Source organism: Doryrhamphus excisus, chromosome 8, assembly GCF_030265055.1.
Source record: "Doryrhamphus excisus isolate RoL2022-K1 chromosome 8, RoL_Dexc_1.0, whole genome shotgun sequence".
NCBI classification, from domain to species: domain Eukaryota; kingdom Metazoa; phylum Chordata; class Actinopteri; order Syngnathiformes; family Syngnathidae; genus Doryrhamphus; species Doryrhamphus excisus.
In genome coordinates this window covers 7344885-7370487 of record NC_080473.1, presented here as the reverse complement: position 1 = coordinate 7370487, position 25603 = coordinate 7344885, and the positions used below count along the sequence as shown (strand labels likewise).

The following is a 25603-nucleotide window of genomic DNA, read 5'->3' as shown; positions in this document are numbered from 1 at the left end:
TATCTTATGTCTTTTTCCAAATGTACACTTTATTTTAAACAAAAGTACAAAAAACAAAAGCGATATTTACAATACTTTCTTTGGTCGTTCTTCCAATTGGATGTTTTCATAGCAGGTGGGTCGCTCCAGGGTTTGATGATGACGTCATCGCATGCTGAGAGACGCTAACTCAAGCTGAATGCGAGCAATCAAAAGAAATGAGCTAGGAGCTTCTTCTCCAGTCTGCAAGCAATTTTATCATCAATTTCCAAGGCGGGATGGAAAAATCATTTTCAATTTCCCTACCAGGATCTTCCATCGTGTACAACATAAATAGAAACCACAACAACAACAACAAAATCATACTTCAGATCCAGCAAATGTTCTAACGGAAGAAACTAGCCCCCCCACTCTACCTGCTCATGCGTTATGGCTAACATACAGTACATTTGGAAAAAGCCAAGTGGCGGGTTGTCTCTGGTGGTCGAGTTCCTGCAATCGTTAAGCCCCCCTAAGCAAGCACCCTTCAGCCCTTTCAGCAAGTTCTTGTCCGCCATTTATGCCGGGATGAATGAACACACGGAGAACATGTATGTACAAAAAACATGTATGTTTACAGCAAAGGCAAACTGGTCTAAAAGTTCTTTCACTTGCAGCAACTAACTAGGAGGAACAAACATGAACTGTGTGGATCAGGTGGAGCACATACAGTACCCAATTGGTTGTTTTGAGTGGGGAGGCGGGGCTTTGGAGGAGGTTGGATTGGACTTGTAGTCAAATTCTCCCTGAAATCAAATCCAAACTGTCTTCATTGTAATGTACACTTGTTTTTGTTGTCTTTTCCCAAAAGATGAGGGGAGGACGAACGTGCAAAGTTCCACGTGGTCACTGCAGAAGACAAGATGAGAGGAGGACGCATATTATTCCTTCCCACGCTGCGTGTGTTTCCTTATGGTACACTACCTTTCACATTCCCAAATGGCCGCTTGCGTTTCCCTTTCTACACTTCAGCTTTCTGGCTGTTCTCCTCCACTTTCTCCTCCAGCTTTCGCTCCTCCTCAGAAGAGCCGTTCTCCTTCTCGCCAGTCTTCCAGCTTCCTTGCCTGCCAAGTGCGACACATTTCCGCATTATTGTCATGATGATGCTGTTGCGTGCACAGTCGGTTCCTTGAGGGATGCCCAACAGGGCGTTGGACGGACTAGGCAGAAATAAGGCATGTCTATTTTGCTTGACAGAAGATACAGATCATTTCTGTAACACTTAAACAAATACAAAGCTCCATGCTACTTGCTACCACTCTATTTATTACTTCCCCAGCAACCACTCTACTTATTACTTCCCCAGCAACCACTCTACTTATTACTTCCCCAGCAACCACTCTACTTATTACTTCCCCAGCAACCACTCTACTTATTACTTCCCCAGTAACCACTCTACTTATGACTTCCTCAGCAACCACTCTACTTGTTGTAACTCAGTAACTACTAATCTTATTGTAAAGTGAGAACACTTATTTTCTCCACGTTGTATGACATATGAATGAAACGGAGGCCAGAGAGCCCAAAGGCGCCGCGTGGCGACTCACTTGGATTTCTTCTGGTAGATTCCGTATGCCAGGCCGATTACCATGGCGGCGATGAGAAGGCCGACCACGACGCCCACCACCAACTTGGTCTGATCGCCGTCTTCTGATTGGTCTGCAGAAAGACGACAGACAAGCCTGAAAGTCGCACGCCTCCGATCGAGGGAACGCAGACATCAGCACTTCTTCATCATCCAGCCAGCAAGGATTATGGGTAATGTTTGCCAGGATGCTGGTGGCCCCACCCCTTCCTGGGAGCTGTACTTGACTTCCCTTTCCACCACAAGCAAGAAGACTTCTAGGACTTACCTCGTTTATCCACTCTCACCTCCTCAAATACTGAAATCAGATATGAAATCAAATTAACGTCCAACCAAGGAAAAATGAAGTCTACGCTACTTCTAAACTACCGTGGCATGCAGCAGGTTCAAGAGGGGACGGGTCGAGTCCCAGCATCCCAACATACACGCACTGGTGGAGGTGGGGAGGGGGCGAGAGAGAGAGGGAGGAGAGAGTGGGAGAGAGGCCAAGCGTCCCAAACACTCGGCAAGGAAGAGCAAATGAAATATGACACGGCCAATAGGACGATGAGACGGTGGCATGCGGGATTTGGCTTAGATTCCAGCGTGGACACGGCGCCACACCGTGGACGGTATGGACAAGCACACACGGGCCCCCCACCCCTGAATTATGGAAAATGGGATTAGACAGGAAAGCTTGAACAAAAAGCCTGCAACAATAGCAGCGAGAGGAACGGAATATGACCTTTAAGAGCATAGAGTTGAAATATGATATATATTTTTTATGATATCCGCCAATACAGTTGGAATGTTTGGACAAACTTACAATGTCACCAGAATAAAGTCATGATCACGAGAAGAACATCATTGGACAGATCAAAGTCCTATTCTAATGAGACCAACTTGAAATGTTATATTTTAGTTGGGCATAGTTCAAATACAAAAATAATTCAATTAAAAGTTTTATATTTGTCATTTTTGGAAAATTAGGTTGCAGAAAATGTAAATATATTACCAGAATAAAGAACTAAATCCACACGAAGAAAGTTGAAACAAATAGAAAAAAAGTGTAACTTTAGAAGAATAAAGTCCTAACATTAAGAGAAAAAAAGTCATATTCCAACAAGAATAAAAGTTTCAGTTTTTGAAGAATGAAATAGTAAAATGGGAAATAATGAAAGGAAACATTTCCTAAGTTGTAAGTGAAAAGAATTAGCTTGGGAGAAGGTTATGTGAATGATCAAGCTGTCATGCTAGGAGAAGAACGTTGCCAAAGAGGGTTTGAGAGGGAGGGTGACATCAATAACAAAATAAATAAATACATGAAATAATAAATAAATGAATAAACAAATAAATGGCCCTCCCCGCTTTAATCCATCAGGAGTGGACTAGACTCCCTTGGGGACGAGTCTATCGGCATACTTTGGTCCAATTGCGTGTTCTACCTGCCGGCCACACGTGCTGAAGTCGGTCACAAATAGGGACGCCATCTTGAGCCCAACACAAACACAAAGCCGCGTACGAGCGGTGGAGTTGGCATGCGAGCGGTTAGCAAACGGCGTGAATGGAAAAAGCGGAGGTGAAGGCTAGCACAAACGTAGCTGGCGTGGCTGCGGCGTACTTACGAGACGACACATCGATATCTGACGTGTCGGTGCCAAACATGTTGGTCACGGTGCACGATACCGTCAGGTTGACCGTGGGCACCACGGTGATCTTGTGCGTGATCTTCCCGTTCACGAAAGGACTTTCGGAAAGCTGAGAGAAAGATGAGACGTAAGCAGGGTTCCTTTGCCTCATAGAACATTCCTACCCGTAAGGTATTTCCCCAAATACTGCTCTAATGCAATACTCGCCACCCCATGGAATACTTTGGTACTATCACCTTCTAAATACATTGAACATCATTAGAGCCCTCAGACATGAAATAACACCCCTACATGTTCTGGATGTGGGACAGGAAGTGACGTGGCTCATCAGCTATTTTCATTCTTGGCAATTTCCAGACACTAAATAGTTAGCTAACATTAAATAATATTAGCCATAATCAGCCAATATGCCACTGAAAGCATTAATAGGACTCATAATACTAATACTAATGTGCGTTTCAATAAATGTGTTCTGGATGAGGGGACAGGAAGTGACGGCGGGGGTTCAGGGTTGAGTTTCAGCTGGATTACTGCCGCAAAATAGCATGTGTTACTAAGACTGTTATTATTTTTTTATTATTGTGCCTGTTGTAGAATAGAATAGAATAGAACATAATAGAATAGACCTTTATTGTCACTGTAACAAGTACAACGAAATAAAAAAAGTACGAATAAAGTTGAGAGATAATTCCAACCTCTGTGTCACTTTACGCTAAGCTAGCCAACAGAACGTCGTTACGGAGAAACTAAGGTGTAGTGGTTAAGGCGAGTTGGTTTGTTCTTCATCGCTGGTCAGGATGCCCAAAAATGATATTTTTCCCAGAGTTTGAAAATGTGAAAACGCTGTCTTGATGTCACGACCCACAACCACGCCCACCCCATGGAAGTTCCTTGCTAGTTCCTGATAGTTGGAAAGGACTACGCTTGCCTTCTTTCTTCTTCTATGGTTTGCCGTGTCTGGTGGCTCCGTCTGGTGTCTGTTCACAGCTCCACACGCTGGTGTGCCGTGTTATTACGTGGTTTAGTCTACATCCAACTGTTTACTCATCCGCCACTGTGTGGACGCACATTTTTCTGAAGGAGCATACCACCATGGGCATGAGACATCCATCCCAGTGCATTTATTCTATATGATTTAGTCATTCATATACAGTATGTAAAAACTCTCCTTTCCTATTGCAACCCGGGCCCAAATCCCAACTACACCACTAGGGGGCAATGCTGGCCCAATATTGGCGCCTTGGCTGTGCATGCCTGTCATCCTCAGGGAGGGAGGAACCGGCCGACACCCTTTTAAGCTCCCCCATGTATAAAGAGGATGCGGCTACACAAACAGGCATTCGCCAGGCTGCTATTCAGGGTAGGGAAACTTTCAGCCACAAGCAGCCAAGTGTTGTTTCCAAAAGGCTCCTTATCATGGCCGCCAGGTTCAGGTGTCAAGGTTAATCCTTGGTAGACCAGTATAGAAGGTCTGAAAAGGATCCTGCACAAGCAGACCCCTCAGGACCCCCCAGATGTAAGTCACTTTGCCCACGCTGAGTGTTTGTGCTTGGGTAGGGTACTACTAGTGGGTAGGACTAGTAGGACTGGGGGGGTGGCCTTGAATATACAGTGAAGAAAATAAGTATTTGAACACCCTGCTATTTTGCTATTTCTCCCACTTAGAAATCATGGAGGGGTCTGAAATTTTCATCGTAGGTGCATGTCCACTGTGAGAGAGATAAACTAAAAAGAAAAATCCAGAAATCACAAGCATGATTTTTTTAACAATTTATTTGTGTGATACAGCTGCAAATAAGTATTTGAACACCTGAGAAAATGAATGTTAATATTTGGTACAGTAGCCTTTGTTTGCTATTACAGAGGTCAAACGTTTCCTGTAGTTTTTCACCAGGTTTGCACACACTGCAGGAGGGATCTTGGCCCACTCCTCCACACAGATCTTCTCTAGATCAGTCAGGTTTCTGGGCTGTCGCTGAGAAACACGGAGTTTGAGCTCCCTCCAAAGATTTTCGATTGGGTTCAGGTCTGGAGACTGGCTGGGCCATGCTAGAACCTTGATATGCTTCTTACGGAGCCACTCCTTGGTTTTCCTGGCTGTGTGCTTCGGGTCGTTGTCGTGTTGGAAGACCCAGCCACGACCCATCTTCAATGCTCTGACAGAGGGAAGGAGGTTGTTCCCCAAAATCTCACAATACACGGCCCCAGTCATCCTCTCTTTAATGCAGTGCACTCGTCCTGTCCCATGTGCAGAAAAACACCCCCAAAGCATGATGCTACCACCCCCATGCTTCACAGTAGCGATGGTGTTCTTCGGATTGTACTCTTCATTCTTCTTCCTCCAAACACGCTTATTGGAATTATGACCAAAAAGTTCTATTTTGGTCTCATCTGACCATAAAACTTTCTCCCATGACTCCTCTGTATCATCCAAATGGTCATATGCAAACTTAAGACGGGCCTTGACATGTGCTGGTTTAAGCAGGGGAACCTTTCGTGCCATGCATGATTTCACATCATGACGTCTTAGTGTATTACCTACAGTAACCTTGGAAACGGTGGTCCCAGCTCTTTTCAGGTCATTGACCAAGTCCTGTCGTGTAGTTCTGGGCTGATTCCTCACCTTTCTTAGAATCATTGAGACCCCACGAGGTGATATCTTGCATGGGGCTCCACTCCGATTGAGATTGACCGTCATGTTTAGCTTCTTCCATTTTCTAATGATAGCTCCAACAGTGGACCTTTTTTCACCAAGCTGCTTGGTAATTGCTCCGTAGCCCTTTCCAGCCTTGTGGAGGTGTACAATTTTGTCTCTGGTGTCTTTGGACAGCTCTTTGGTCTTCGCCATGTTACAAGTTAAAGTCTTACTGATTGTATGGGGTGGACAGGTGTCTTTATGCAGCTAACGACCTCAAACAGGTGCATCTGATTCAGGATGATACATGGAGTGCAGGTGGACTTCTAATGGGCAGACTAACAGGTCTTTCAGGGTCAGAATTCTAGATGATACACAGGTGTTCAAATACTTATTTGCAGCTGTATCACACAAATAAATTGTTAAAAAATCATGCATTGTGATTTCTGGATTTTTCTTTTTAGTTTATCTCTCTCACAGTGGACATGCACCTACGATGAAAATTTCAGACCCCTCCATGATTTCTAAGTGGGAGAAATAGCAAAATAGCAGGGTGTTCAAATACTTATTTTCTTCACTGTACATTCATTCATTCATTCATTTTCTACCGCTTTTTCCTCACGAGGGTCGCGGAGGGTGCTGGAGCCTATCCCAGCTGTCTTCAGGTGAGAGGCGAGGTACACCCTGGACTGGTGGCCAGCCAATCACAGGGCACATATAGACAAACAACCATTCACACTCACATTCATACCTACGTATGGACAATTTGGAGTCGCCAATTAACCTAGCATGTTTTTGGAATGTGGGAGGAAACCGGAGTACCCGGAGAAAACCCACGCATACACGGGGAGAACATGCAAACTTCACACAGAGATGGCCGAGGGTGGGGATATACATATATATTCTATTTTATAAAATAGATCGAAATAGCCCCTGTTTATCGTGGTTATAATTTCATGAGGGACCACTAGGCATGATATAACACCCCTATAGTCCCGTCCACGCTCCTGTTAGCCAATATAGTTAGCATTATCAGAGAATATAAGCCATTTAAGACATGAATGCAATTGAATTGAATTTGACTTCATTTCAACAAGTGTGTGTGTGTGTGGGCGTGTGTGTGCGTGCATACCGAGGTGCCATTGATGCTCCAGGAAACAGATGGCTTTGGAGAGCCCTCGGCCTCACAAATCAAGACTTTATGTTGACCGTCTTCACCGCGCTGTTTGGACAGCTGCTTGATGACTGGAGCGCCTGCAAAAGGATGCTGGAGTGATCTTCTTTTACATACTAGACACACGTATGTATATACATATGGGGGGGCGTTCTTACTCCATTTGTAGGTCAAAAAAGTGGAAATGTATCATAGGTCCCCTTTAAATGAGACTCTTTGGAGCCATTTTTGTCATCATCATCATCATGCTTCAGTTCTACCTGCCATTGAAACGGATGGAGAAACTGGAGAAACAGGGCTGGTCTAATCGTTTTTTCAGTTCTTTGTCTTCTCTTAGTTCATCCGCGTCCTCTTTAGATATGTTCTCTTATACATTATATCTATATATAGTATATATTGCATATTTAAGCCCAGCATTTAACCTGCCCCCCAGCATCCCATTGGGAAGGCCAGCCAGGCTACATCCATCCCTGGATGCATCAATAAGTTTAAAGATGTTTGCATTTCGTTTACCGACATTTTTAGTGGTGACCAAGCCAACGAGCACTCACTCTACGCTGGTCAAATAAATCTATACTTAGTACTATGTATACTATATACTATACTTATTATTCTTTGTTTCCCAGCCAAAGTCATAATAATATCATCTCCTGTTTTCCAAATACTTTGTGTGCATGACTGCTGTAAACACACACAGATGAAGACACACTGCAGATTAGACATCCTAACTGGCTGGATAGCATTGGTACTTCCTTCCGGAAGGCCCCCTCCAACTGAAAGGGACAGGATTTCATAAAGATAAGATAAAATAAGATTTCATAAGAAATCACGTAAATCCAAGTCATCCCTCCCAGGAAGCCATGAAGTCTGATTATGGTTGTCCATGCAGCATCTGAACGCACACGAAGCATCAACATGGAAGGTCGCTCTCAGACGCAAGGTGGCAGCGAGACACCACACAGATACCACCTTCCTGTTTTGCCATGAGTTGTTTCTTGGAGCCAGTGAATGTTGACAAACGGCAGCATTTTCATAAACTATTATTCATAACAATTATTGATCATTGATCTTTGATGCTTGTACCGCAGGAAGGATCAATTTTGTCTTAACACAGTCAACAGGCATTGAACAATTCTGGCAGACATTTTCAGTGCTCACCGAACCACCAAAGGCCCCCGGAGCCGCAGTTTGGACAACCGTGGTGTGTACAATCAGACATGAGACAGTACAATCAAAATGAGACATAAATACAAGCAGCGTTAGTAAATGACTTCCGGCGCTCCTCAGAGGGGGCAGAGTGGGTGGCAGACAGGAAGTGACGTTGGACGTTCAGATTTTGCCGTGATGATGATCATGATGACTTTAGCTAACGCTAACGTTAGCTTTAGCTAACGCTCTGCTTTCCGTTGGAGCTTGTGGATAAAATCCATCATGCAGGCGGCGTCGGCATCGGCATTGTGCCGTTCACGTCTTGTGAAGATGTCAGGCCCTTACCTTCAACAGCCAGGTGGAAAGACATCTTCTTGCTCAGGGCTCCCATCTTCACTTCACACTCATAGTGGCCATTGTCCGAGTACGCCAGCTTGCTGAACTTGGGCTCTTTGTGCAGCTTGATGTTGTCCTGGTGAAGCAAAACCATAGGAAACAGACCCCGCCCCTTAGAGAACGGCACAGAGAGTCACACCAGGGACTGTTTACCTTCATCCAGGAGACCTTGGATTCCCCTGAAGAGTTGATCTGGAAATGTAGCTCCAAAGCCTCCCCGGCTCTCTTGACGACGTTCCCAGACGGGCTTAAATTGACGTCCAGGTCTAAGAGAGAGGAGAAGATGGGAAACAAGCTAGCAAATATTTCTATTATTAGCCAAGGCGCTGCTGACACAGCAAAGCCAGGAAGACCAAGACGTATGAACGTCGTGGGCTGACAGCAACATGTGAGGAAGACAAATAGAAGCAGGACGTGATGTCTTACAATTGACCAGGACGTCCCGGGAAGCCATCATGGAGGGGTTGTCAATGAGGGAGCATTTGTATTCACCGCTGGTGTCGCGCGACACGTGAGTCAGGGTGTACGAATCCGTGTTATTGACGGTCACCATGTCCCCCTGCAGATTGCACAATAACCGCTGATCAGCCGAGGGGGGATGGGCGGCGTCCACGCCGTGGGGCTGGTGTGTCCCATTTACCTTGAGGTGGAAGTTAAAGCTGGTCGGGGCCGGGTTGCCATCCGCCACGCACTTCAGGGTCACGTTGGCTCCTTCCACCAGAGGCTCCTGTGCCATCACCTGCAGGACGATGTTCTCTGTAGAGTCTGAGGGCGGAGGCCAGACACGGCAGCGTGAAAAGGTAAATGGTGGTATTGTTTCATACGGCATGTCACACAAGGCCTCAGATACTCCGCCTCGGGCAATGATTCCCAACCACTGTGCTGTGGGAAAGCTGGTCTGACCATGAACCATGCGGGGGTGTCCAAACGTTCCTCCAGCCAGGCCCACAAAGCAACACAGGGAGAGATGCTAAGAAGCTATACCTATTTATTTGGTGATGATGCACCTCCACAATGGAAGACATCGTGTTTGGTGCAGTTGTAACCCCCCCCACTCTGCTTGCACCTTTCCCATCAAGATCCATGCTCCGCAGCAACCGGGATGTGAAAAGGCATCCCGGAAATTTTAACACATGTAAATAGTTGATGGCGTTACATTTGTAAAAAAATATCTATGGCTACATTTGTGGTGGTTATGCTTCTTTGGCTGACAAATGATATCTGGCTGATGATATCTGGCAAATTTCCCCACGGGGATGAATAAAGTACCTACCTACCTACCTACCTACCTACCTACCTAACCAACACATTTTTAATTTCCACGTGCACAAGCACGAGCTTGCGGTTGGAATATTCTGTTCAACCATAAAAAATGGAAATGCGGTCTAATCACTTCAGTAAAACATTCAATACACACTAAAATACAATCCTAATCATTTTCTTCCTCGATTTATTTGGATCTTGTTGTTTAAGTAATGCAGTGATGGCCGGAGCATGGATGGACCAAATGAATACGAAGAAACCCCCCCGTTAGTGCTTGGTCAGCAACGGATCAGGAATGTCTAGCTTGGGCTAAAACGGGCTAAATGGGGCTAAAATGGCTTAAATGGTGCTAAAACGGGCTAAAATGAGCTAAATGGGTCTAAAAGGGGCTCAAACTGGCTAAAATGGGGCAAAAATGGCTTATAAGGGGCTAAAACTGACTAAAATGAGCTAAATGGGGCTAAAACGAGCTAAAATTGGGCTACAACAGGCTAAATTGGGGCTAAAACAGGCTAAATTGGGGCTAAAACAGGCTAAATTGGGCTAAATGGGGCTGAAACTGGCTAAATAGGGCAAAAACAGACTAAAATGAGCTAAATGGGGATAAAAGGGGCTTAAACAAGCTAAATGGGGCTAAAATCAGGCAAAAACAGGCTAAATTGGGCTCAAACGGGCTAAAACTGACTAAATGGGGCTAAAATTAGTTAAATGGGGCTAAACCACTAAGATACTGCTCTGCTTATGGATACTCCTGATCCTAGCAGTCAGTTCATTGGTCAGGGATTCCATGTTGCAGCCTTTAGTGGTATCACCCTTGCCCCCACACCCCTTCTGCATCAGTCCTATTTCCGTGCTCAAGCCCGCAATGCTTAAAAACTACCTTAGGAGTTTTTCCAGGTAAGCTGCAAAGAAAAGTCAGGGCAGGTAAACACAAGCCGGGGTGAGTATTTCATGGTCTGCCATGATGAAAGTGAAAGAAACCCTAAAAAGGAGAAGAAGTCAGGTGCCTCACATGTGATGGCGAAGGTGAGCAGGGGCGAAGTCAGCTGCTGGCCCACGTCGTGTTGAGAGCTGCAGGAGAACTGAGCGTCAGTGTCCTCTTTGTTAGCGGAGTACTCCAGCGTGGAGGAGGTGGTGGACAGCCCGGTCACCGGGTCAACCTTCACCGAGGCTCGGATGGAAATGCCTGTGTCGATAACAAACAGCTAAAGTTTTCTCCGTCAGCAGGCGGACCGTTTAGCTCAGGGGAGGGGGGGCATTACAGTGTAGCCACAACGTACCTTTCCCATCGTCCAGCAGGGGCTTGCTGTTCTTCAGCCAGAGGATGTTGGCGGCCGGGTTGGCGTCTCGTACAACACATGTGGCCAGCTGTGCGACAAAGCGGCGAGTAAATCACTCCACAAAGGAACGAGGCCCCCTGGGGGCCACTAGTGGCACATTCCAAGTATATTATTTCCCAGGGAAAACAACAACAGCAAAAATGGAAAACCAGGAGTAATTTTCAAAAAAAGCAAAGAAAAAAGTTTCAGATATTTATAAATAATCTTTAATAGTGACGTGTGACCAATCACAGCAGAGTGGGCGGGCTGTGGGTGGAATAAATTAAAACAGAGAGGTTTGGCAGGAAGCACAAACAAGGAAATCCAACTGGAATAGGTGCAGATCCTGGAAGAGGTAAAAAGCTGCCTGTGCGGGTTATTGTGTGTAGCTGCTCTATAGGAGCCCACACGTCAATATAAAGGGTGGCATATGAGCATAGTAGGTCCCCTTTAGGGACTTTAGAACACAACACAGCATGCGATGCCCCAAGACTTTTAGCCTCTCACGTTCCCTCGGATGATTTCATTGTAAGAGTGGTGATTGTGCTCATTACAAATTCATGAGCATCACTTCAAAGGGCTCGTTACTGTAGTAACACAGCCTGGGGGGGCGGGGTCCCTTGACGGTTAGCTTCTTACAATAAACTTACCTTAGTAAGTTTGCCAAACTCCAGCTCCTCTGCTTTGTGGGAAACCTCCACGTCCACGGGCGCCTCTGCAACACAAAGGCGTGGCCATGACGTGGCTGCTGCTACCTGGCTGCAGCGCTAAGGGCTCTCCGGCGGCGGTACTCACTGTTGATGACCACCTGAACCGGGTACTCCTTGATGTCGCCGAGCACCACCATGCAGGTGAACGTGCGCTGGTCTGTCAGCTTGGCGCCACGCAGCAGCAGGCTGAAGTTGGCGGCCATGTTGATGCGGCCTTTATATTCGTCTGTGGCGCTAATGGAGAGGTTGGCGTTTTTCTGCTTGACTAGGAGGTCTCCTGAAAGTCCGTCTCCTTTGTCCTGGAGAATAAAGCAGAGAGGTTTTATTAAAGGGACGCACGCGCACACACACGGTCATATTGAGGGACAGATGCACGCTCTGGCGAACAGCGCATGCACTTAGACTGGGTGTGGTTCAGACATGATAAATGGGTGTCAGACGGACACCACCATTTTGAATCCATGGACGTCTGCGGCGACTTACATATTTCCATTTAGTCATCAGCACCTCTTCCGCTTTCACGGCTCCTTTGTTGCACGGAATCTCAAGTGTTTGGCCATAGAGGCCTGCCACCGTCTCCAAGCCGCTCACTGCAAAGACAGAATCAGAGCATTTTTTGTTAAAGAAGCTTCCCTGATCACCGGACGAACATTTGAATGATTTCCTTGATTAGTGAGAAGGAAAATGAAGAATATTTTGGGTGATCATTTTCCCGTATAACCTTAAGGAGGCATTTACTTCCACGATGAGAAAAGAAGGAAAGGAGCTAGAGGTTCAGGAATAACTTGTATAAATGTAATTTCTAGATCTTGAGCAGCAGTCTAGTAGTTTTTTTCTTCAGTGTGGCCCCCAAAAATTTTTCAAATAGTGACTCGGAGCGCCACCTATTGTAGACAAGGAAGAAAGCGTAAAGCAGAACAATACTTGCATCTAAATAAGGCAGAAAAGTTTTGAAAAATAAGGATGAGAAGCTTGTTATCGTGCCTTGGTTGGACGTGCCCATGGATTTTTTAAATGGGGTTTCCTTTGGAGGGACTTTAATTTCAATTGCTGTTGAAGTTGCAAGGCGGAGACCAAAAATCCTGATCTGCTGAAATTAAAGGAGCAGGTGAAGAGCAGACGGCGGTAAAATAAGCACTGCCAACTCCGCAAATCGTCTGGTTGACAAATGATAACAACAAACCCGAAAGAGACCAAAGCAGCCTGAATGTGTGAACAGTGAGCCGGCAAAGTGAAGGAGCCACCACTCAAGAAAGACAACACGGCACAAAACACAGGAGAAGTGATCACCGGGGAGCAGGGGAGGTAAAAAACTGGGAGATAATTGGCTGGGGGGTAGCAGACAGGTGGGAGAAACAAACAAGGACGGTAAAGCAGGATGCTCTGGGGGTAAGAAGGCACAGGAGTGGAAAACGGTGGAACCTCGGCCAGATTATTATTGTTATGAAAGATTATGGGAGTTGGGCGTCATGGGTCAAGGTCTATCGAGCATAATGCCCCTCCAGTCGCCCGGCAACACAGCTCCTTTTTTTGTGGTCATCGTGCGTTCAAGCTGGCGAGGGCGTCAATAAAAAAAAACAATGAGAGCATTTCAATGCTGCATGTCATTACTTTACAAGCTCTTCATGCTTCTGTGTTCCTCATTGTAATTGAACACGGAAAAGGTCTGGACACGCTTCCCTCGTTTTGTGAAGCGTTCCACGGACACATTGATGGCTATTGCCCCCCTTGGGCAAAAGAACAGCATTTTTATCTGCAGCATGATGCGAGGCTACGAGGACCGCACGGATGGTGGCAGGTGGGAATCTCGCTAATGCTTCGCTTTAATCGGGCTGGGCCTCTGGTGGTTTTGGTGCGGATGTGCTACTTCTCTTTCATAAGATATATCATATTTATAATAAAGTATATAGAATAGTATAAATAATATCTATCATATATATTGGGTGTATATCCATCCATCCGTTTTCTATGCCGCTTATCCTCACCAGGGCGGGGGTATGCTGGAGCCTATCCCAGCTGTCTTGGTCCACCCTGGACTGGTGGTCAGCCAATCACAGGGCACATATAGACAAACAACCATTCACACCCACATTCATACCTATGGACAATTTGGGGGGAGGGGGCAATGAAGCTAACATGTTTTTGGAATGGGGGGGAAGCAGAGTACCCTGGGAAAAGCCCCCTCACGCACGAGGAGAACATGCAAACTCCACACAGAGATGGCTGAGGGGGGAATATACATGTATATTAATATATACACATGAATATATACATGAATATATACACATATACATGTATATTAATATATACATGTATATCAAATTTACTTGAAGAAAGTTAGAGTTGGAAAATTGAAATAAAAAACAGCAAGTGAAAACAATCTGAAAAACATTAATGAGAATAAGACAATTTTAAGAAAATGACATTTTAGTGAAGAATGTCGGTGTGATGCCAAAATCGTCGACAGACTTCCTCGCATTCCCGTCCGATGAAGCAGTCGGCTCCATACGAAGCTCAAACGGCACTCGCAGCGCCAATTATAAAGTTTAATTGAAAATGTTTGCTTTCTTCCGTTGGTGTCCTGATGGGAGGATAAGAAGCCAGTGACGGGGGGCGATGATGATGACTATTTTCATGATGTGCCGTAAGCTGGACAAATTGATCTTGTGAGCATGGTCATTAGTCTCTAAACGATTTCCTCCATTCCCGCCGCCCCACGAGCATCCTCGGGAAACGTCTTTACAAATGCCATCAACTGTGGCCGCAGATGAGCTGCTCCTATGGAGTGGTGGGGGCTGTGAGTGCACTCAGACATCACATCCATTAAGGCCTGAATTATACATTTGAGGGGTGGGGTGCGGGCGGGGGTTGGGGGGTGGGGGGCAGACCATCAAGAAGGAGCTCACAGTTATGACTCAAAACAGCCAAGAACACCTCCCATTAACGACATGCCATTAAAAACAACGGAAGCCCATTAACCAGGCAGAGCCATTAGTAGTTAGTATCAGTTAGTAGCCCCCCCCCCCAGTCAATGAAACATTCCTGATATGACCCAGAGTTTGGTCATTGGAAAGGTGGGATATAAAAGCCTTGGGGCTTGAGTGTCATTCCTGAATGTTGATGTATCAGGCCACGCCCTCCATGACTTTTCAGGGGCCAACGGTCAGCAAAACTGATGACGAGCAGAACGGAAAGCATCCTTCTATGATATGAATCATATTTCCAAATAATATGATTCATATCATAGAAACATGAGCCAAGCTGGCCGCTCCAGAGGAACGTCTTGGCGGGAAGACCTGACTGGTCTGCTACACCTTTTATTCTTTCTACCCGGACATTTGGCAGGTGACCATAGCTACTTAATGAAAATGAGTTTTTTTTTTTATGGCGGATGCAGGCGGGGGCCACTATCATCCCTGAGCAGAGTTCCCAATTAGGGGAGAGCCCATCACTCGTCTCACACACACAGTAATTGTCTGATTAGGTTTGACAAATGTATGTATGCGTGTTAGCTTTACTCGCGCCAGATTTTCCAGTGTGTAACGCTTTGTTAGTCTGTAAAGAGCAGAAACTACTATTTTCATTTGCTCGGCAGATGGCTTGAAGCTGATTTCCTGTCGAGTGATTGTCTTTCTGAGGCTGATACTTTCACATTAGCAACGTGCTTCACGGCGTTTGTGCACTCGTAACGCAACAGCCGACCTCCTGACCCCCTCGCTGAGAACCAGAGTGCTCCGTGCTCGCTGTGCCAATAACGGTCTGGTTGATATTAACAGGGCATGACGGTTTCAAAGTGCGTCCTAATTCAAGCTTAAGGGGGGGGGGGATTTGCTGAATGTACATAGGATTACGTACATACATACTTTCTCATATATGGTACATCTACAGCAGATGCCAACACAAGTAGACCCCCCCCCCGACCGTTTGACATCACAGACCGCCAATAATGGTGTCGTCTTGTTTTACCATTGGTACACAACAGAAGTCAAGTATCACAACAAACCCAATCTGGCTTTTTGTTAGCTTCTTTGGTTTGCCGGGATGAGCTCACCATCCTCCACCTGATGCCCACGTCACAGTCGTGGTGGACCAGAGGTCTTTGAAGGCATCATCATTTAATTAGTGGAGGCTATCACATTTTCTTCTGCCGTCAGGCCATGAAAGGAAGCCATACATCAAGCTAAGTGCTTTTAGCCATCGACCTCCGTTTCCGTCTCTGTGCTACCTTCTGCTTCTGCAAGCCCTGCAGATCCAGCTGGTTTCAGCTTTGTAGACTGCAAGGGGAGCGCACCATGTGACTAAAAAATAGAAATACAAAATAGCTTGTTGATACACAACAATGTGCCATCCACCCCCACACCTTTCCAAATATACCCAAAATGTGGCCCGGGAGCTTTGTGGTGTGTGTGTGTAGAGGGGGAGGGGGGGGGGGGGGGAGCAATCTGAGCCAACATTGTCTCAGGAGGAATGGACATCTTCCACTGCAAGGTCAGCCCACCTAGACACCTTAAGGCTGAGTCTGCTTTTCTTTTTCAATGATAACTGCCATACAAAGTGGCTTGATGGTGCTATCTACAGGGGTAAAAAGCGCTACAGCTATGAACCCAGCTGAGGGCGCTGTCTCAAAAGTCAGTTTACTCAATCTTTTCAAGCAGGAAGACGTCTTGACAAGAGGCACTGCACAATACTGTACGCTGCATATCTGTAATAGTTTTTAGGGAGTAAAACTGCTTTTAAATACATAGAATGGTTCCAAATAGAATAGTTAATTTTTCCACCCTCACTTTACAAGGGGACCTGCACCATTAAATGAAATGATCGGTTAATGGACATAAAAAATGAGCATCATCAATTCCATTCCCGAATTATGGGCCGCAAACGTTCAATTAGAACAAGCCATGATTCTATAAAGCATCCAGACAGGGCCATTGTCCTGAATCTGAAAACCTCTTCAGACATCCCATTAGCCAATGAAGTATCGCTCCCAATTACGAGACAAGCTTCTCTCCGCCGTCCTGGTGACGATGCTGAATAATTACCACCAAACTAGAGCACATGATCGTAAAAACACGTAAGGGACGCGTGGGAGTCATCGGCACGCGAGCAGTTGCCGCTCCACTTCTTGAGGTCAACACAATGTGAGGACACAGACGTCATGGCTAATTTGTTGCTGTGCCAGAATGTTCTTCCTTCATACGGTAAGTCCATTATTCTGTCCACTTTATCCCAAACGTGTGCCCTGCAGTGGGGAAGAACGTCTGACTTTCTCTGGCACATGAGGGAAGAACTCATGATTTCTCAACAGTGGAAAAGAACAAAGAGTTGCAGAGACAACACAGCAGGAGGCGGCAACATGGAAAATCATCTAGCAACAAAACAGAAGTTTCTTCCAACTAAAATGGCATCAACATCGCCTGACATGGCCGAGATTGTCCAATTGTACAAGGTAGCTGTACACCACGTTCTATCGGAGAAAGGTCCCATTAGTCATTGTTTTGCAATTAAATTGTGCTCATTCACAGCAAACTACTCGCGGTGCATTCATTTTGCCTCAGTTGGTTCAACAGCCAGTGAATAAACTACTCCATCGCTCCATCCCTCCAGGATTTGGCAGGCTTTGTTGGGATGGGCTCCTAAAAAAGTCAGGCTCCAATGTATTCTTTATTCATAGTGAGTCTACCTACATGACTTGACCAACCATTACCTGCCGTGTCCTCCATCCCGCTGCCATTATGGAACCAATTCACATAAACGTGTGCACAGTTCGCAAAACAAACAGCACCAAATGTTCCCTTATGGTCCGTCGACCCCAAGCCTCCTGCTTGGGAAGTGCTTGTCGATGGTGAACCTTGCTTTACGTTCCAGTGGAACCTTGACAACGTGGGTCACAAGACATTCGCGGGGTTTGGTTGATTTTGTGGGAATGGCTGGGATCCCAACATCCTAGACCATATTTATTTTTTAAGCCTTCTTTTTTTTTTTAAACATTGTTCCTTTTTGCTATATTTTTCCCATTTTTGTTCATTCATTCATTTTCTACCGCTTTTTCCTCACAAGGGTCACGGTGGGTGCTGGAGCCTATCCCAGCTGTCTTCGGGCGAGAGGCGGGGTACACCCTGGACTGGTCGCCAGCCAATCACAGGGTACATATAGACAAACAACCATTCACACTCACATTCATACCTATGGACAATTTGGAGTCGCCAATTAACCTGTTAAAACCATTAAACCATGTTTTTGGAATGTGGGAGGAAACCGGAGTACCCGGAGAAAACCCACGCAAGCACAGGACATGCAAACTCCACACAGAGATGGCCGAGGGTGGAATTGAACCCTGGTCTCCTAGCTTTGAGGTCGCTAACCACTCGACCGCCGTGCCGCCCATTTTTGTTGTTTTTGTTAATTTTATTCCTACAACGTGCCTTAGGCCCCCAAACAGCACTACTACTACTACTTTGGACACGTCTGATTATTCCACCCAGTCCTAGTTGCCCAACCACGGCATTTATAGCCAATCAGTGTACAGTAGCCTGTAACTCGAGTGTAGGATTACTGCTAGTTATAGTAGTGACCTACAGTAATGCATGCAGTATGTGTATGAGTATCTGTCCTGGAAGTTTCACTGTTTGTGTGCCACTTTGCCGCTTATTCACCGAGGACGAGAATGACAAATCAGTGTCAACAATGTCCAAGGCTGATCCTGTGAGCATCGGCTGGTTGATGATGCTTTTGGAATCTTTTCATATGTTTGTCACTGAGGCACCAACTGAATGGGCATGCTCTTAATTCCACAGCAGTGGAATATGTTCCCTCTGTGAAAGAGCCTCCATGAATGAGCTCTGCTGTCTCCTACAAGTTCATCCACAGCAGCACCCATTGAAGATGACTTGGGGCCATGGATGAGGGGATGGGGGGATGGAGGGAGGGTTGTGAACGTCGGGTGTTGGACAAAGACGCAGCCTTCATAAATGCTGAATGCAAGGTCAACAGCTACCACAAGAGTGGGAAAAATAGTCCGGGGGGTACCGATGCCAGTTTGGAACTTTGGAAAGGGTGCTCGAAGCAGTACTTCTGAAAAGGAAAACAGAAATTTGGTCTCTTTTCCAAGATTTGATGCTACTTGTGTTGCTCGTCAATCCTACAGAAAGAGACGATGAATGATGACATCACCTGACATCCGCTCAGTGTTTGGTCTGGTTAGTGGTTACCATCATTATGGCAAAGGTGGTTTCAGTATACGCTCCAATGATTGAGGCAGATGCAGGCCTTAGTTTTAGACTTCAAGTTATTTCCTTTAAACTTAAATAGCCAAAAACTTACCACTTCCACACGGATAGGGAGGATAACTATTAACAGTTATTTAACCTTTAACATGAACATTAATCAAACGTAATAATTTTTTTTTCTGGGTACATGATACCATACAGCATCCATATCAAACTTGCGCGGGCCGCACTAACATTAAACTTTCATATCAAGGCGGGGGCCTCAAACTAGTGTCCTGCGTGCCACATTTGGCCCGCGGGCCGCATGTTTGAGACCCCTGCTTTAGTACAAAAGCTGCGTCATGTCTGCTGACTTCCGTCAACCTTGACAAAGTCCAAATGAAGGAAGGACTGTAAAGAGACCCCATTGGACTCAATAAGGAGGAAGAATGAGTGACTTCATGGGCGTGCATGCATAAATATAACATTCACCGCTGACCTCCTTTATGGGTCAAAAGGAGCCCCCTGCTGCCGACAACCCCCATGCGGTGCCACTGGCTCGCCTTCCTAAATCTATCAACCATTTGAATGAGAATAGGGCGTTTATTAAGAGCCATTTAAACAACAAAGGCCGTTTGGAGCGCAGACGTTCATCGAGGTGGTACAATTGTCATGGCAGCTAGTAGCGCCCTCGGAAAGAATTCATTCAAAGCCGAGCCATGACTCTAATGGAGAGCTTCAACAAAGATCTGGCAAAAAGACGGGCGTGGCCCGCCTCCCCCGACTCCAGTCAGGTTGCACATGAAGTGCAGAGACGAAGTGCAGAGACGGGCCCTCTCGGAGGCGGGGGTGCTGTTCCATATTCATAACAAAGACAGGAGCGGCAGCAAGAAGTCGCTATCATATACACACATTTGCTTGAAAAGGGCGCCTTCACAATACAGCCGGCGGGAGTCCGCAGGAGTCCAGTGAAAGCTCAGGGGCTGCCTCAATGACAAAAGACGGGGGGCAAGCCTTAAACAAGGACCGCCCAATTTCTTGGTCCTTCACCAAAAAGCCAGGTCTACCTTCATGCATGTCAATGGGGGAGTTTCTCATAAAGAGGGCAGAGTCAACTCTGCTGTTGTTCAAGCTTCCTTTGTGTCTGAAACAATGACTTCCTAGCCCCTCCCCTCAGATAACAAATAAAGCATTATTTTGCACAACTGAGAGAATGGCCTGTGGCCACAATAAGAAGAATAGCAAGAGTGCTGTAATCTTACTCCGTTTGGTAAAACAATACATACAGGAGCCTGACCGTGAAAATATACTTTTTCATTGGATTTCATTCAAACTTTTCAACTACAGTCAAACCTCACTTTCATTTCAGAAACTAAAACCAAAAAGTGCCTAAAAGCACTGCTTTTTGGAGTACAATGCCCATCGTAAGAACATCCACCCATTTTCTACCGCTTATCCTCACCAGGGCGGGGGTATGCTGGAGCCTATCCCAGCTGTCTTAGGGGAGAGGCGGGGTACACCCTGGACTGGTGGCCAGCCAATCCCAGGGCACATATAGAAAAACAACCATTCCCACCCACATTCATACCTATGGATAAATTTGGAGTGGCCAATGAAGCTAACATGTTTTTGGAATGGGGAAAAAACACCCGGGGAAAAGCCGAGGGAGAATCCAACCCAGGTCTTCCCATCTTCCGCCTGTGTGGCCTGCATGCTAACCACTCGAACCATGGAAATGGCCAGATATCCGCTCCTACGAGCTGTTTATGATGTCATCATTATATTAGTAAAAACAAATGTGGCCTTAGTTGAGCCAGGCACTAACGTGAAGGAATAAAGGGAAGAAACATGGCCGGTCTGGGTACCCTGGTCTGGGCGACTGGCTTTTCGAAACATTCCTGTATTTCACTAGCTTTACCAAATATTATCTTGCCTTAATCATGGATACATCCTCAGTCCAACTGTAAACATGCCAAAAGCTAACCAAGCTGACAGCCCGTCTTCACCTGACGGGCAAATGAAAGCACAATTGGATGCCTGAAGAGGCCATTTCAGCAGGGATTAGAAAGGAAAAGGGAATATATTCAGCAACCCTGCAGCCAATCACCAAAGTGTAATTAACATTCAGTTGCTGCTGCATTGCTGATAATCCTGAGTGGAAAACTGTCTCGCCTGAACAAAAGTGGCCCTTTTCACATGGAATCATTCCCTCGGAAGGTTGACTTACAGACAACGTTCCGTTCCGTCTTTTAGCCCGTGGAGCAGACGTCTTTGAGAACAATAGAGAACAATGATGGCCCAAAAGGCTCTAAGTAATGAAATAAACAAAGGTTGAAACCTGAGCCAGTCCAGTCGCTGGTTGTGAGTGATGGCAACAGAACGCTTTGCATCCAACAACTGCACACACAAAACAGGAATCCTAAAGAGACGCCCGTGGCCCGACACGGCTCCTAAAACAAACACCCGTCCACCTGTTGCAGGGGGGAGAGGGGGGCATTCACTGTGTGCCACTTCAACCTTGCAACGAAAACCACACGTACGCATCCGTACTGGCCGTGACTTTGGACGAAGTAGGACCTCAGATGGGACCGCTGTCACGGCGTGGATTCTGGCTTTACAATGAATTAACTTTCATTCCTATATTGCACTGGCTTTGGGTTTGCGCTGCCAGCAACGGGGCTTGCCGCCCGACACCCAGCAGTAGGACCCCATCAACAATTAAAACAAGCATCACGCATACGCCGATCCTTGGAAACAATCCACTCACAGTGGCGCCCTATCCTAAAGAGCATTTTTGGGAGACAATAGTGGCTACCAAATGGGGGAAAAAACATCCACCATGTTAGTCCGTGCTAATATTACACAATAGACTATTGTTAATTGGATGAATTCAAATGCATTTGGCATCTGATTAACGAGGTTTGGCCTAATTGTCTGACGATTTGATGCAGCAAAAACAACATTTGAATCACCTTTTGCACAAAAACAAAACCATTTCAGGCAAAGATGGTAACCGGGGAGTGGGAACCACGGTAACGCTACACATTTGACTCATATTGTTATTTATAGTGCTTAACGCTGAGGTGTCCAAAGTGTGGCCCAGGGACCATTTGCTGTCACTGTCTGTTTTTTTATTGGCTTGCAGCACATTGTAAAAATACAATTTAACAAGTCCAAAACAACAGCAAAGTCAAAGGTTTCTTTTATTTCTACAATGTGCGCAGCCCCCCCCCCCCCCCCAAAAAAAGCAAGCCGCAGTCAATGGACCTCAGGCCGCAATTTGGGCACCACCACGGAAGAGCGTCTCCAGGGCAGGCTGTATCTTCTCAGTCATGACTCCCACCCGGGCTGGGGTGCAAAGCGTGCAGCCCCCAGCCTCGATGGGTGGCCTGCATATCCGGATCTCCACACCAAATGCATCACCTTTCATGGTCACTTGCATTGGAACGCTTCTGTTCTTTGGGACATGTTGTGCTCTAAGCAGTGGCCGCCTCGCATGTCCCTGCACAGCTAACGATGCCTACAGTGTACAGAGCCGGTTCTTAGAAGTGAACAAACAGTGGGGGGGGGGGGGGGGGTTCAAATCTTGTTTTCTGTTCAGGCCGCACGTGATTGGTCAAACTGTGTGGCGGTGTGTGACGACGCTAATCAGAAGCGGGAGGGAAGGTGGGAGGGAGGAATTATTATATTTTATATTTCAGAATATTGGACTCCGATGGGCTAATGTGTTTTAGAGTTGCTTTTTTGTTGCAGCCCATGAAATGACGCCCACATAAACAATAAATAATAAACAATAAACAGGGTGTGTCCAATCTTTTTTCCATGACAGCCATACACTGTATGCTAAGAAGTTGTATTTTATATATATATATATATATATATATATATATTAGTTTATATATGTATGTACACACACATATATACATTCATATATAAATGTTTGATATGATCATGTTTTTCCACATATTTTAGTCAAACATCAACATAAGACCCTCATTGGAGCCCACAGACATCCTGATTCCATACAAAGATTTGAATCGAACAAAAAGAACCGGTTCCCTTAAGAGGAGGCAAAACGTACTAGTGAGCAATGGATGAAGAAAATGAAAATGAAGATGGCTCCAATGTAGTCCATAAAAATGTCCATCATTTGGCAAGATTAAAAGGTGAGACTTCCATACCAAAAAGCTAAAAATGGCATTGGGAATACCAAACAAGGTACTTGTCAGGACCGTATCTGACTTGTGCACAAAGGCTGTCTTTTTTGGAGGGGGGGGGGCAGCAAAAAAGGGAGGGAGTGTGGTTGGCTGCGGGGGTTGACTAGCATTCGTGTGGGGAGAGCAGACAAGATGAGGCACGCACACCAACCCCAAGCCGGCTCCGGTGCTACCAAGCCTACAATCAGTGAGCCTCCAACATCCTGGTGTTCAAGTCTGGACATGACAGGAGGAGGGGGGTATCTCAGGTGGAATTGGGTGGGTCAGCCCCCCCACTCAGCAAAGTCCATTAGTGGCGGGAGAGACCCACTCGCTCGACAAGTAATACCAGCTGTGACACCGAGCGCTCAGGGGGGGGGGGGGGGGGGGGGGTGAAGGGCGGGGTGCTGTGCGGGTAAGGTGGAGTCGAGGGAGTGAACAAAAAAAAAACAAAAGCACAGATGCATCTTTCCAGACTATTTGTTCTTGGAGATTTAGGGTACTTTAGGGGGAGGTCCTTAGTAAAAAATCTCGAGGGAGGGGGCTTATTTTTTCAGTTGCAATACACAAGCAACACATGGTGGTTTTACTGATATATGGTATATTTTTATACTATGGTAAAAAATATAAATATTTTTTGGGGGGTGTAATAACTTTTTCATTCAAAAAATAAATGTGCCTTTTGTCATTTTTGTTGTGATACCTTATTGGTTGTTGCTATCAGCAGTTCAGCTTCTCGCCTTCACATGCCGTGCTTCTTTTCCGTTGTGGGTCTTTTTGCTTCCTGTTATTTCTACATCGTGTCACGGGCCACAAAAAAGCAAACTGTAAATGTTCCCGGCCCGCACCTTGGACACCCCAGAAGTCCAACTATCAATAATTCCTTCCCATGTGTTCACACCATCGCTCCTAAACACACGCAGCGCCGTAAAGCTTTACCCCCACCCAGTTCTCTCTCCAGCTGCCACCATGAAGTGGCACGACACAGTGGTGCAAACACACTCATTCACTTCCTCTCAAACAAACTACTTCAGCCTGACGGATGGATGCTGCGAGGGGGTGGGGGGTTCACAGAGGTAAAAATTCATAATAATCAAGTGGGGGGGCTTTTGCTTATTAATGTCGGCGCGCTACCTGTTGGCCTGCAGGCCATGAAACTGATGCAGAAGGACAAGCCGTCCAAGACACCATTCCAAGTTCCAGGCAGATGCATCCACATCCTAGCTAACAATGCTAACCATGCTTCCAAGGTGCATTCAAAGCCGTGCCACAGGAGGCCTGACCTTTGACAGCATATCAAAAGCAAGCCATGAATCATAATCCCAGTAATCCAAAGACAGGATGTGCCAGACTTGAAAGGGGAACTACATGGTGACGTCATATCGTGAGCACACGTGATGACGAGTGAGGGTAAATTTGCTTGATAAGGTCATAGTGAGTCACTCAATCAAGTGAACGGGTCACTGGTGTATGGGGAAGAGTTGAATCCAAACACCTTCTCTGGTATGTTTGTCGTGTTTCTTCATCTTTCTAATGGTGACCCCAGAAGCTGCTTCAGTCCAAGGATTTCAATCAAAAAGGGGCCGACTGTTGAAGCAGTGGCAAATGGAAAATGATGGAATATGATGTCATATGATATTAACATTTGTTTTCCAACAAGAATAGAGAAAACGAAACTAAGGAAGTTTAAGGCGGCACCTGCACGCGCGCCAGTGGCACGTGTCCACACCTGTCGTCGGCGCCGGAACACGGAAGTAGCCCAAGTCCCCGGCTGCCCCGACGAAGACTACTTTACTCTTTCTTTGTTCATCTTACCTTGGCGGAGCAGCGTGCTGAGGACCAGGACGAGGGCGCCCACGCAGCCGGCGGACAACAAGTGCATTGTGTGGCGTGGCTCGAGTCTCGCGAGGGGGGGGATCCTTCGAGTGCCAAAAAGAAAGGTCGTTGTCGGAGTGGGACGGTGCAGATGGAAATATTGCTTTCCAAATGATCCTCGAAGGCGTTCAAGTTGTTTTTTTGGCGGGAGGATGTTTCTCCGTAGCCCACGAAGTCAGCTCCCCAGTTGTGGTGGAACAGGTAATTGTGGAGAAAGAGCAGAGCAGGAAGGGATGTGGAGGGGAGGGGGGGCGAGGAGATGCATGGAAGCCACGCCTACCCCCCCCCCACTTTAGCCCCCCCCCCTCGCACACCCACCCTCCCTTCCAGCCTCACCCCCTTCAAACAAGTGCTCTCCACCACCCACCCCCATCATGTTCCCCTCCTACCCTTTGCACTTATCTCAAACATTTCCCCCTTTTTTCTCCTCTTTATCCCTTTTAAACATCT

At 46.3% G+C, this 25603-nt stretch overlaps 1 protein-coding gene across 3 annotated transcripts; it reads right to left on the bottom strand.

Annotated features, from left to right (window-relative positions):
• Positions 1–25393, bottom strand: LOC131134771 (CD166 antigen homolog A-like). Of its 3 annotated transcripts, none has more exons than XM_058080367.1 (16): positions 25094–25393; positions 12361–12467; positions 11963–12176; positions 11818–11882; positions 11129–11216; positions 10861–11034; positions 9226–9350; positions 9012–9144; positions 8739–8851; positions 8535–8661; positions 6999–7120; positions 3208–3340; positions 1872–1901; positions 1566–1677; positions 943–1082; positions 1–867 (listed from the first exon to the last, which is right to left on the bottom strand). In XM_058080367.1, exons 1-15 carry the CDS (start codon positions 25158–25160, stop codon positions 980–982), a joined length of 1713 nt encoding a protein of 570 aa, XP_057936350.1. In that variant the 5' UTR covers positions 25161–25393; the 3' UTR covers positions 1–867; positions 943–979. The 3 variants fall into 3 exon arrangements, with proteins under 3 accessions (XP_057936350.1, XP_057936348.1, XP_057936349.1); XM_058080365.1 differs by lacking the exon at positions 25094–25393 and adding an exon at positions 24413–24870; XM_058080366.1 differs by lacking the exons at positions 1872–1901; positions 25094–25393 and adding an exon at positions 24413–24869.
• Positions 25394–25603: the final 210 nt, after the last annotated feature.